This window comes from Otolemur garnettii, unplaced genomic scaffold (genome assembly GCF_000181295.1).
Source record: "Otolemur garnettii isolate 467f Iridium unplaced genomic scaffold, OtoGar3 scaffold00014, whole genome shotgun sequence".
Lineage (NCBI taxonomy): Eukaryota > Metazoa > Chordata > Mammalia > Primates > Galagidae > Otolemur > Otolemur garnettii.
In genome coordinates, this window is record NW_003852409.1 from 1595945 (window position 1) to 1608449 (window position 12505).

Consider the following 12505-nt stretch of genomic DNA (forward strand, 5'->3'; position numbering starts at 1 on the left):
CCCAGTAGCTGAGATTACAGGTGCCTGTCATAACACCCAGTATATTTTAGAGACAAAGTCTTGTTCTGGCTCAGGCTGGTCTTGAACTCATGAGCTCAGGTAATCCACTTGCCTTGGCCTCCCAGAGTGTTAGGATTACAGGCGTGAGCCACTGTGCCAGGCCTTCAGTGTAAATTTTTAAAAGATGCAAAGAAATGACTAGGTGACTTGGGAGTTCAGGTTGGGTTCTGCTTCCTTAGAACTTACATTTGCTTCTCCAGGGGGACGGCAGGATCCACTCTTTCTCCCAGGATACCACAGAACTCGGGGCTCCCATGTTTTATGGGCTTGAAGCCCCCACCAGGAGCACGAAGCTGGCGCCGCCGGTCCCGTGAAGGCGAGGGGGATGACTGCCGCTTTTCGTTGCCATTAAACTGGGCTGTGGGGAGAGAGAGAAAGTGTTCAGTTACCCGGGGCTCAGCTCTGGGAGTCACTGGAGGTGCCCAGCAGGGGTAACATTCAACTGTTCTGGTTGGTACTTCAAAATCTGTAAACAGAACAGTTTCAGGCGATGAAAGAACATGGCTCAAAAGATTTTGGCTTCCTAACACAACACATTAAAGTGCTGTCAAAGCCAGATGGTGCATTTGAGGGGCTGGCTGGCTTTGCAGAGGCCACTATGCTCCCTCATCTCCCTGCACAAGAATCACTCGCAACCTCCAACAAGTGCAGCATGGCACTCCCGGGAGGCATTCTGTCCTCTGCACAGTTTTCAGAAGAGACAGTTGCTCCACCCTACCTGAGCCCATACCAGCCACACCTGCCCCTCTCCTGGGATAACCCCCCGCCCCCCGAGCTGCACCTGGGGACCATGCACATCCCTCAGTCTGTCCCTCTTCATGCAGACCCCTGCTCTGGCCCTGCCACCACCTGTCCTGTTCTGGACTCCGGCCCTCTGGTGAGGCTGGAGAAGCACACAGTACAGGACAGGCCTTCCCACACGCTTCCTCTCTCCCTGGGCCGTAGGAGCACCGTTCAACCCCACAGACTTGGGGAGGGTGCCCCTTGAGGCAGGACCCTGGAGACACCCTGCAAAGAACAGAAAATAATGAAGTGAAATTGGAGTTGGCAGAGGGTTTCTGGAGACCAGGTGTTCCACCTTGCAAGTTACCTCTCTGAGCATCAGTTACCTCTGAAAAATATGGATAACGACAGCACCCACCGCATGCGGATTCAACCAGGTGGTGCGCGTCCGGATCTTAGCAGAGTGCCAGGCATGTAGTTTGTGCTCAGTGTTATTATACATATTTACTTTTATTATTATCATCACTTCTGCTTAATGCAGACAAGGCACTAGGCATGTCATGTGAGCTCCCAAACTCTGCTAAGCCTGTGCTGCCATGCTGTGTGGCTTGGCTAAGTTACTCCACCTCTCTGAGTCTCCATTTCCTACTTCACCAGGATGTTGTGCACAACAGGTGAGAGGATACACCCAAGGACTGAGCACACCGGAGTGCGAGTAAACCCGGCCAGGGCCTGCAGATCAAGCCTGAGCACAGCTGCAGGCCACGAGCACACATCCTCGGCTGAGCCACACAATGGCAGGAACCTCTCTTCAGACCAGCAAGCATGAATGCGGTGAGCCATCCTCCAACCCTGGTGAGATGGTCCCCACCAGACACACTACCACCAACCTCTGTGTTTACGGGAAACCCCAGCCCTGATGGGAGCAATGTACCATCTGCTGGGACTGAAGAACGTGGATGAATCTGTTTTATGTCTCAGCCATTGAGCCATCTCCTCCATCAGGAACTGTGTGGCACTTCTGTCCCTCTGAGACACCTTCTCCATCAAGCACAGAAAGCAGTAGGAGAGGAGGCTTCTGCTAATGGAGGGCCACAGATAGGAGACTCGTCAGCTCTATGGCTGTGCAGAGCACACGCCTTGCTTGCCCACCCTATGGTGAGGTTGGGCAGGCAGTCCATCCACCTGTAACATTCCTAACCATTCATTCAATAGGCCAGGCACTATTCAAGGCTGGGGAGACAGTGATGAGCATAATAGACAAAAATCCTTGCCTAAGGCCAGGCTTGGTGGCTCACACCTATAATCCTAGCACTCTGGGCGGCTGAGATGGGTGGATTGCCTGAGCTCACAGGCTCGAGACCAGCCAGAGCCAGAGTGAGACCTCGTCTCTACAAGTAGCTCACTGTTGTGGTGGGCGCCTGTAGTCCCAGCTACTTGGGAGGCTGAGGCAAGAGAATCATTTAGCCCAAGAGTTTGAGGTTGCTATAAGCTGTGACGCCATGGCACTCTACCAAGGGTGACACAGTGAAACTCTGTCTCCAAAGAAAAAAAAAAAAAAATCCCCACCTGTGGAGCTCAGGGTCCCAGAGAGGAGATATAGGCCATAAATCAGTCAGCATATCAACCAGCTGGTGACAAGTGCCATGAAGAGAGCAGCGGGGCAGGCAGGCCTCTCAGAAAGGCTGAATAAATACCTGCAGGGAGGGAAGGACACTTGCCTGGTGTGGGAAGGGGCCCAGGCTGGAGAGGCAGTTTCAGGCTTAGTTTTGCCACCGGCTCAGAAGAGGGAAGGATCAGATGAATTGTTGAGTCACTTTTACCCCAACATCCTGGGTCTCCACTGGCTAAATCAGGATATGGGGATCTCTGCCAACATAAAATCCTATAACAGACCTCCTGCCACAGATCCGCCAGGCACAGAGGCCTACATCTATAGCTCCAGTTATGCAGGAGGCTGGGGTGGGAGGATTGCTTGACACCCAGAGTTTGAGGGGGCAGTGAGCTACAAGAATGATCATACCTGCCTGTGACTAGCCCTGGCACTCCAGCCTGGGCAACAGAGAGATCCCTACTCTAAAAAAAGAGTGGCATAGACCACAGAACACGGATTGAGGAAGAAACCCAAGCTTTTCAACACAACGTAGGAGGCTCTTCCAGATCTGGCTGCCCGTCCAACCTCAGTTCTCACCAACCTCTTCCCCTGACTGGATTCTAACTCTCTAGGGTTACACTTCTAGAAAGCCTCCCAAGACTCACCTTGATCTTAGACCATGGCACCCCCCTCACCTGCTTATTTTTCTGGGAGCCCCCAGAGGGCAGGGGCTGTATAGTAAGTGCCCTGCCCCCATGCCTAGCATAATACCTTCAACATAACTGGGGCTCAGTGAGGGATTAAATGAAGAAACTTAATGAGCTGCTGTTTTGCTTTACTGGGGAAAATATCAGTTTTCATACCAGATAAATTGGATAAAACCTAATAACGTCCTAGTCAACACTGTAATTCCCCAATGAATTAATTTATATGTTCACTGGCAAGCTTAATAATATAGCCACATATTTTAGAGAGAACAGGTGGTGATGAATGACAGATTTAATTAGGCAAATCATTTCACCTAAAATATGAATACATGAACTCGAAGTGTGGTGCTTCGGCAGCAAAAGAAAAAATTTTAAGAACAAAAGCTCTAAACATGACTGCTTTCGTTCCTTCGGACTTTAAGTTTCCCTTTAATCTACAATTTAACGTGGCAGTTTTTTTAATTTAGTGATTTTTCTACAAAAGATAAAGACAATTCCTCCAAAGACTATCTGCATTTAGAGAAAAAAATATGCTACCCCCGTGAGTCATTAGAATGACAGGACCTAATTAATTCCACCTATAGGCAATTAAAAATGGAAGTCAGAACCCTGCTGGAGAGAAGTGAGACTAAGCTGGGTGGGATGAGGTCCAAAGAGCCCTTCTGACTGGTTCTGATGACAGTTCCAGAGCCCTGGTAGAGTTGGGAGAGGTGGTCTGTTTAATGTACTCTAGGGCTCAGCCAGCAGTCACCTTTTGGCTCACCCCAAATCCCTCTCCCCACACATCTGGTCCAGTAACAGGACTCATCGTTTAAGACCCAGGTCAAGCGCCCCTGTCTTCAGGGAGGTTGCCCTGCCTGGTTCTCCCATCTGGATTGGCCTCTGCAGCTGGTGATCCCTTCTGCTTTGTCACAGATTTCATACCAAGCAGTCCTGAGGTATAGTCACTATCAACTAGACGATGGCATCTAATCACCCAAATAACCCTGCCATGTGAGTAATGGGTGAGAACGGAGGTCCAGAGGGAGGGTCAGGAAGAACTCCAGGGTCTCAAAGCTAAATAGGTCTGTTGGTCTGTTGGGCAGCACCTGTGTGACGCCGACTCCATATATTGAGGATGGTGGGTTCAAACTCAGCCCTGGCCAAACTGCAACAAAAACCAGCGGGGTGTTGTAGCAGGCACCTGTGGTCCCAGCTACTCGGGAGGATGAGGCAAGAGATCACCTAAGCCCAAGAGCTGGAGGTTGCTATGAGCTGTGACGCCACGGCACTCTACTGAGGGCGACAAAATGAGACTCTGTCTCTTAAGGAAAAAAAAAAGCAGGTCTGTTGACCCACAAATCTTCCTTTCCTGCCAGAAAAGCCTCCAGCTGGGCTGGCAAGGGCTGGGGCTCATTCCTTCTCCCTTCCACTTTCCACGTCTGGGGCTGGAATTACTGCCCTTCTGCTTCCATCTGAATGCTGGCTCCTCCACAAAGTTTCCCCTGATTCCACCTGCAGAGAACTAACTTCTCCTTGGTGGCTTCACAACCCTTAGGATTTCTTGTCTGCCCCTAAACTCACTACAATACCTTGCATAGAAAAGGTACTTAGAATTAGAAAATGTTTGTTCAGGTCAAATAAATGTGTTCCTTCAGGGTCCATTTCCTTCCTGTCCACTGTACAGAGAGCAACCTCCTTTTAAAGCAGTTCTGGGCTTGCAAACACTCACTGGCTCCCTAGTGCCTCAAGACAAAAGGTAAACTCACTCTGTTACTCAAGGTCTTCAGTGGCTCCAAAGCAACCTTTCAGACATACCTTCCCCTATAAACCCCCTGGGTTCCACACCCACCCTTTGGTTCTAGTCACAAAGAATGCGCAGTCCCCAAATCCATCATCTGCCTTTACCATGGCCATGTCTACCCTCTAGAAACGTTTTCTTCACTATTTCTGTCTGCAAAAATCTCAGCTATTTTCCAAAGCTCAGCAATAAAACTACCTCCTGGGATAAGTTTTGCCTTTGATTCCCCCTCCTCTGTGGAATCCCTTTCTCCCCCTCTGAGCTCTAAAGTACCTTGTCTACATCACTGTCCTCTGTGACACCAGCCTTGATAACAGTGAGGTAATGCAGGCATCTTCTCAGAACTGATGGACACGCTGCAGAGATGGGGGCCATGTGCCTCAGTCTCTGGAGACCTCCCATGTCATGTTGTGACTCCAGTAAGCGAATGGCCCATGGGCCAAAACACAGCTAGGGAATAGAGGAACAGCAGTGGTGCTGCCTCATGGAAAGGGTGTGGGCTTAGGAGTCAGGGAAGACCTGGGTTTGAATCCTGCCTCTGCCAATACTAAGTGTGTGACTTTGGGCACATTCCTTAAGCTTCTGAGTCTTAGCTGCCTCATTTGGCAATACCTACACTGAAGGATTACAGAGGTGGAAAGCAACAAAGCAAGGTCCAGGCAGCCCCCTGTAAGGAGACCCCTCTTCAAAATCAAAACCAGCTCAGAACACTCCCCTCTTTTCATATACTCAAAAGTATAAATGCCTGGTATCAGAAACCACCCTTTTCCTCACCAACTCCTGCTGAGATGACTGTTGGAGGCTCCGAGGAAAGGGCATTTTCTTCTGTTTTGTTCAACATTGAATCCCCAATGCCTAGAACAGTGCCTGATGTATAGTGGATTCTCACTATCTGTTGGACAAAAGAATCTCCACCTAGCTGGGCAGGACCATACAGTCTCTATTCAAACAATCAAGAAAGGAACTCAGGAGCTGAACTCCACCCTCAAATTATTTTAAAACAGTTGTGAAATTGCTAACTGTTTATATAGTGCTTCCTGTGCACAGGCAGGCACTGTGGAGGCCGTGAGTTCCCATTCTGCTCTAATCGTCACAGCAAACCTATGAAGTCAGTGCTATTACTGCCCACAGTTTTACAAAAGAGAGCTGATGTGGTCAGGTGAATTGCCGAAGCTAACGGCAGCAGGCTTCAAGGCAGGTGATGGGCCGTGAGTCTTGAGCCCTCTGCTTTGGCATTCCAACCCTGGGTGGCCTCAGGGAGGCACAGGGACAGAAGAGCCAATGACAATCTGCCAGACCTCCTCTTGTCCTCACCACTCACCAGAGTGAAGCCTTGGGCCCAGGCAAGACCAGCACGGTTCTCTAAGTTCAGACTGGGTGCTCCTTTCTGGCCTGAAGTCTACGACCCTCCCAGCTCTCCATTCAGCAAAGGCAGTGGGGCTTAGAACAATTAAAACCAGGACCCTGTGCACAGACTGACTTGCAAGGAACTCTCAGCTGCCAGAGACTTCTTGAGCCTTGCGGTGGATGAGCCGGAAATGAACATGGGCTGTGTCTGTAAAGTGTATGGGGCCGACAGGACAGGCCCGGGGACTGTTCCGGGCCTGGTGTTTGTTCACGGATGTCCTATTACTCCGAGAAAACAAGGGCATAAAGGCAGAGAAAAGGCACCCAAGGACTTTCTGGCAGTCTCTGGAGGGATTCCTGCACACTGCCAACCCCAGGCTGAGGGCATCTGTGGGGAAAGGTGGGTGCAGGTGAGGATATAGGCCACAGAGGGGCTGCTCTGGGCACAGGAGGGCGACTATGCCTTGGTTTGGGAGCTAGGGGTGAACTGCATGAATCCCCTATGAAAACGCCATAAACTTTTACAGCAATGCACAAATACTTGTAGATGACTGAATTGTTCCCATGACAACAGGCCTCTGCTACTTCAGCCAATGCACTAGGTGATCGCAGTGGACTCTCACCAACACAGAGAGAGACACGTATTAGAATCTCCATTTTACAGATGGAGAAGGTGAGGTCCCTTCTTACCTCCAGTTCAAGAGCAGGCAGGTCTTGCACACCCCTCTACTGCGCCTGCCTGGTGAGTGTCAGCTCTCCTTCCAGGGAGGCTGTAAGACAACAGGTGGCTCAGCAAATGTTTGGTTTGGGTTTCCGGGATTACCAACAAGAGACTCTGTGTTCACCTCACAGACACATACAAGCCGCAGGGCACTTCACTGACACTCAGTGTGGGAGGTGCCTGAAAACAGAGGTCCCCATTGTGAGGGGAGGCGGCTAGCGGGAAGGCTATGAGACAGATGCTGGGATGCTGCCCGGGTTCCAGGAATACTGTGCATGCATGTCCAAGCCTGGGATGGATGGGGAAGGCAGGTCTGGCAGAAGGGGATACGCTGAGATCCTCTCATTTGTGACTCCTCCGAGGAAACATGGACACAACGACTGGGTGCAAAGACACCCCCCTCCCAAGGGCTGCTGCTTGGCTCCCGGAAATTGAAGGACAAAGCCTGGTTAAAATGATGAAATAACCCAAACACAGAGGCCTCTACTAGCCACAGCAAGTCATCTTTACCATCATAACTCACTTTACAGATAAGAAATAGAGGTCTGGCAAAGGAACTGACTTGCCCCACATCTTAGACTTGAATCTTAGAAGCCCCCATGAAGTTCGGCATAAATCCCATCTATAGTGTGATGCATTCTCACAAACAGGAGTAGCAACAGTGATGCATCTACTGAGCACTCACTGTGCCCCCCTTTCCTGGTGCCTAGTTAGTGCCAGTCCCACCTTACAGATCATCCCGCAAATAAGTGGCAGCACTGGGCTTTAAATCCAGACTCCCTCGGCCCCAGCACCTGAGTGAGTTCCTGAGTTCTGGGCCAGGGTCACCTGTCAGGCATACCTAGAACCTATTCACATGGAATGCAGTGTGTCTTGTGACACTTTCACCTGCAGACACCCACAGAACTCATTTAGAATCCTAGAGTCTGGGAGAGTGACTTCTCCCCCATCTATAAACCTGAGGACTTGTATGGAGCAGGCTGGGCATTTGTAGAAATGAGTGTCCTTGTCCATGAGACCCCAAAGCCCCAGCCCAGCCGTGTATGTTTCTGTTCATGCTCATTGCAGATGGAAGTGGGGAAGCAAGGAGACAAGCTAGGTGCTGGCCACAAACATAGATCCCTTGGGGCTCCTGCCACACACTGGCTCACCAGTCATCCCACCCCCTAGGGTGGCATCTGGATTCACAGCCAATCCTTAGACAGGCAGGTACACACTTCCTGCTTGTCACCTGGCAGTTCAGATCAGAGGTGGCAACCACCGCAGTCAACAGCTGCTCAGAAATGTCCTCAGAGATGCTCTCTCCGGGGTCTCCTCTGCCTCATGTGGAGGGGAGACAGGCAGGCAGCATAAAAGAATGATGAGAAAACAAACCATTCCCATGCAAGCAGGCCACATGATTATCTAGGTATTTTAGTGCCCCTAACAGAATTCAGGGTTGGTTTTCCTGAGACCTGATTTCTTCAATAATTTAGCAAATATTTGAGCACTTGTGATATGCCAGGCACAGATCCCGGTGGGGACCCAGGTGTGATTAAGATGGGCAGGCTCTCTGCCTTCATGGAGCTTGAAAATCTCCATCCACATGAAGATCTCTGACTTGCCAAACAGAAGAGCAAAGATGTTCTATCAAACCTCCTGTTTTTTTCCACATAGGAGACAAAAGCATTCCAAGGAACTGGCCTATCACTATAACTAGCAGATGAACCAAAGCTATTAAACACTGATTTTTTTCCCTTTTTTTTTTTAGGTCACTAAACGAATTCATTCAAACGTCAAATAGAGAAACCAACTGGAAAAACCTGTCCCTCAGTAACATATTAGCCAAAGGAGGCAAGGGATCCCAGTTCTGTCATTGAACAACCCCCCCTTTCTGGGCAGACCTGCTGTTCACACGTGTTAAACATTAATTACAACTGTTACTCATTACATTGCAAAAAGCTCTGGGTACAAACATAATTGTTAATTTCCTCACAGGCCCAAGGCATTCTGGGAGGCTATGCAGGGGACAGGAAGCATCATGGGAGCCCGAGGACGCCAGTTGTGAGGAGGTGGCATTCGGCGGGGTCTGACAGATGGCGGCCAGGTTTAAGATTCTCTGAGGAACCCTCTGCAAAGGCTGGGCCTGTTTATTCTAAGCACAGAGGATAAGTCATGGCTCAGTGGGAATACAAGTGTGGAATAATGTCATTACACACAGTGGGGTGGGGGCCTTACCAGCTTCAGAGCGTGTGCATTTGAGGGGGATAGTGACAGGTTATGAGGGCAACACGGAGCAGGTGCAATTGTTTCTGCCTTAGCCACAACCCAAGCCACCCCTTACACCAGTATGAGGTGATGGGAACTGACCCTTTCCACACTCAGTGCAGCAGTAGAAAGAGCTTTACAGTCAGACTCACCCAAGTTCACTGCTGTGTGACTGCATGAAAGCTGCTCACCTTCTCTGAGCCTTGGAATTGTCATCTGTGTGATGACAACAAAGCAACTCTCAGCCTTGCAGGGCTTTCCAGGGTTAACCTGTGCCAGGTTCCCAATTATTGCTCAATAGATGTTAATTTCCTGCCCCCCCCATATTATTTTAAACTAGCCAATTGAGCTGGCTCAGACATGATTCACGATTGTTTAGGAAACAGACATACCTGGGACCTTTCCCTTTTTCTGTCCTTCAGCTTCACTTAATGAGTCTTTGAAGGTGTTAAAACTCAAGAAGGAAACTGGCTAAGGGGTGAACACCATACCAACAGCAATCCACAAGCTGACTGGCAAGTGTGTATCCAGCTGCTCCAGAACAAAGCAAGTATAGGAACACAGAGAAAGGGCCTCGACCTAGGATGAGGGTAGGGAAGGAACTGCCATGTCAAAGACTTCCTGAAGGAGGTGACATCCTCTCTCTAACTCTACCCTCACCCAACAGCTAATACATATAGCATTTATCCAGATCTTTGGCTCTAGGTTCTCAAAGTAGAATCCCTAGACCAGCAGCATCAGCACCACCTGGAACTTGTTATAAATGCACATTTTCATGCCTCACACCTGGACCCCCTGCATCAGGTACTCTGGGGTGGGACCAAGCAATCTGTTTAATACTCCCTCCAGTTTGAGACTGCTCTAGGCACACCAACCAATCCGCAGAACCAGAATAGGGAAGGGGGCAGAGGGGAGAGAGGAGGTGGGGACCCTCTCACAAATAGGGGACCCATGGCCCAATCCTCAAGCAGGACTGAATAAAGAACGGAAAAACTGGGAGACTCATGGTTCGAGCTGCTGCAGGAATTAGGGTGTACAATTTGCTATAGAAGTGTCACTCTCTACACCATCCCTGCTTCTCACTACCAGGCATAACTGGGAATAAGCTCTGTAAATGGGTCCTCTAGGGCCACTAAGTACCTTTTTATGCAGAAATGATTCATATTAAATTTAATTTTATTTAATATAGCAAGCCCTCACTGAACACCAATAATTCTTATATGAATGACCCTTTAGGGCAGGCGTCCTCAAACTATGGCCCATGGGCCATGTGGTCTGCCTAGGACATTTATCCAGCCTGCTGGGTGTTTTTGCTGCCGCTGCCTGTCCTGCTTAGCAGCCAACTCATCCCGGGGCCCACAGTCCGGCCCTCCAACGGTCTGAGGGACAGTGAACTTGCCCCCTGTTTAAAAAGTTTGAGGACCTGTGCTTTAGAGCTTAAAGTGTTTTTTTATCCAGATCTTTGGCTTTAATTGATCATCACAGAGAGCCAGTGTGATTAAAAGTTGTGATAACCCAGTTTACAGATGGGTAAACTGAGGCTCAGGGATACTGAACAGCCTGCCCGAGGTCCCAAAGCTGGTCAATGATGGAGTTGGTGTGTGAAAGTGGGATTATTTGCTGCCCCACCATTCCTGCCATGCCAGACACTGTTCTGAACTTCCTAGGGCTGAGAAACCCACTAAAGAGCTAGGGGAAGACAGACGAGGACTCCAAATGACTATGCTGTGTACCGTCCGAGTCTTGTCTGTCAGAAACGAAATGACTTTGTTTCATAAGGAAGTATCGAAGGGCCAGGCACGGTGGCTCACATCTATAATCCTAACACTCTAGGAGGCAGAGGCAGGTGGATTGCTTGAGCTTAGGAGTGCAAGACCAGCCTGAACAAAAGCAAGACCTCCATCTCTACTAAAAATAGAAAGACTGAGGCAAGAGGATTGCTTGAGCCTGAGCTGGAGGTTGCTGTGATCTATGACACCACAGCACTCTATCCAGGGTGACAGCTTGAGACTCTGTCTCAAAAAAAAAGAGAAAGTATTGAAGGTGTCCTTCATACCCCTCTCCCCAGCTGTCTGGCTCCTCAAATAAGTGCTCTGATTACTGTCTTCTCAGTAAAATCGCAAAATATTAAAGACACGGCTACTAGCTCTATTCACTGGGTTAAAAGGAAACACCAATCTCTCCTCCACATATGGCCTCCTGGTCCTGCCATGAGGTTCTCCAGTAGTATCTATCTTTTACCTCTCTGGGTCCCAGTTTCTCCAGAATGACAGAGGGAGTAGGAGTCAATGGCATGTGACCCCCTCTTGTGTGGGTGGCAGCTGAGGATGACTGATCTGTGGGAAGGTGCCAGGCCCCTCATCTAGGATGAAGCTCCAGAGCCTGTTCTCCTGCAGAATTCTCAGTGGAACCAGTCCAGGTGGGAACCCATGGCTGAGTAACGCAAGGTACCAGTGGGAGATGAAGGGATGTGATGCTGCCTGTGGGTGTGCAGGGCGAGAGCTCCACCCATACTCACACACATCTTGGTTATCGTTAAGAGACCAGACACCTGGCCAGGGAAGGGCGTGGGCTCTGGAGTTGGACCCCACAGATTTGCAGCCTGACTCCTCCTTTCACAGATAATGTCAGTTTCCTTACCTGTGAAAGGAGGAAACCAGCCTCCCAGAGGGGGGTTGTGAGGAATATAGGAGACAATGCCCTCCGAAAGTGCTTAGTAAGCCCAAGGACCCAGCATTTCCTGATACAGTACTCAGGAAGGACCCAGCACTTCCTGCTCCTGGACTCAGTAAACCTCATCCTCCACAGGGGAGACTGGTGAGGAAACTGACGCTCACAGGGCAAGTTCAATCCTAGTCCTTACACTAGCCCCTTAGGGAAGACACCAAATCCATGACAGCACCACCCAGGTCTGTTTCTACAGGCTCCTCAGCCCTCCCTACATGGCCATTTTCTGAGCAGGCTCCACTTGTCCATCTCACCATCTGTGCCACAAAGCCCAGGAGCTAGTCAGATTTGCCACGTCTACCTGCACCTCCCCCTCCCCAACACAGTGTGACATCATCTGAGGCTCCTTATCCCCTTCCCTATGCTGTGCAGGGAGTGCCACACAGGCCTTATCTGGGCCTAGAGCTCCACCTGGGGTGTGTGTGGAGGGGACAGGGTAGGAAAGCCATTTCTAGACCCACTGGCTTCAAAACTTGTTGCTATAAAGATCTCTGGGGGTGATTCAAAGTAGGCTGGGAGTAGTGTCCAGCCAGCTCAGGAAAGCGGGTGTCTCTTCCAGGTGGGAAGGGGCAGACAGCTTGCTGTGGCCACTCCCTACA

The 12505-nt window shown here is 50.0% G+C and overlaps 1 protein-coding gene across 1 annotated transcript in view; it reads right to left on the minus strand.

Annotated features, from left to right (window-relative positions):
• Positions 1 to 12505, minus strand: part of SHB (SH2 domain containing adaptor protein B) — a 135096-nt gene that overhangs the window by 34444 nt on the left and 88147 nt on the right. The window contains exon 4 of the mRNA XM_012802300.2: positions 247 to 418. Within this exon, the coding sequence (XP_012657754.1) occupies positions 247 to 418 (172 nt within the window). The remainder of the gene's footprint in view (positions 1 to 246; positions 419 to 12505) is intronic.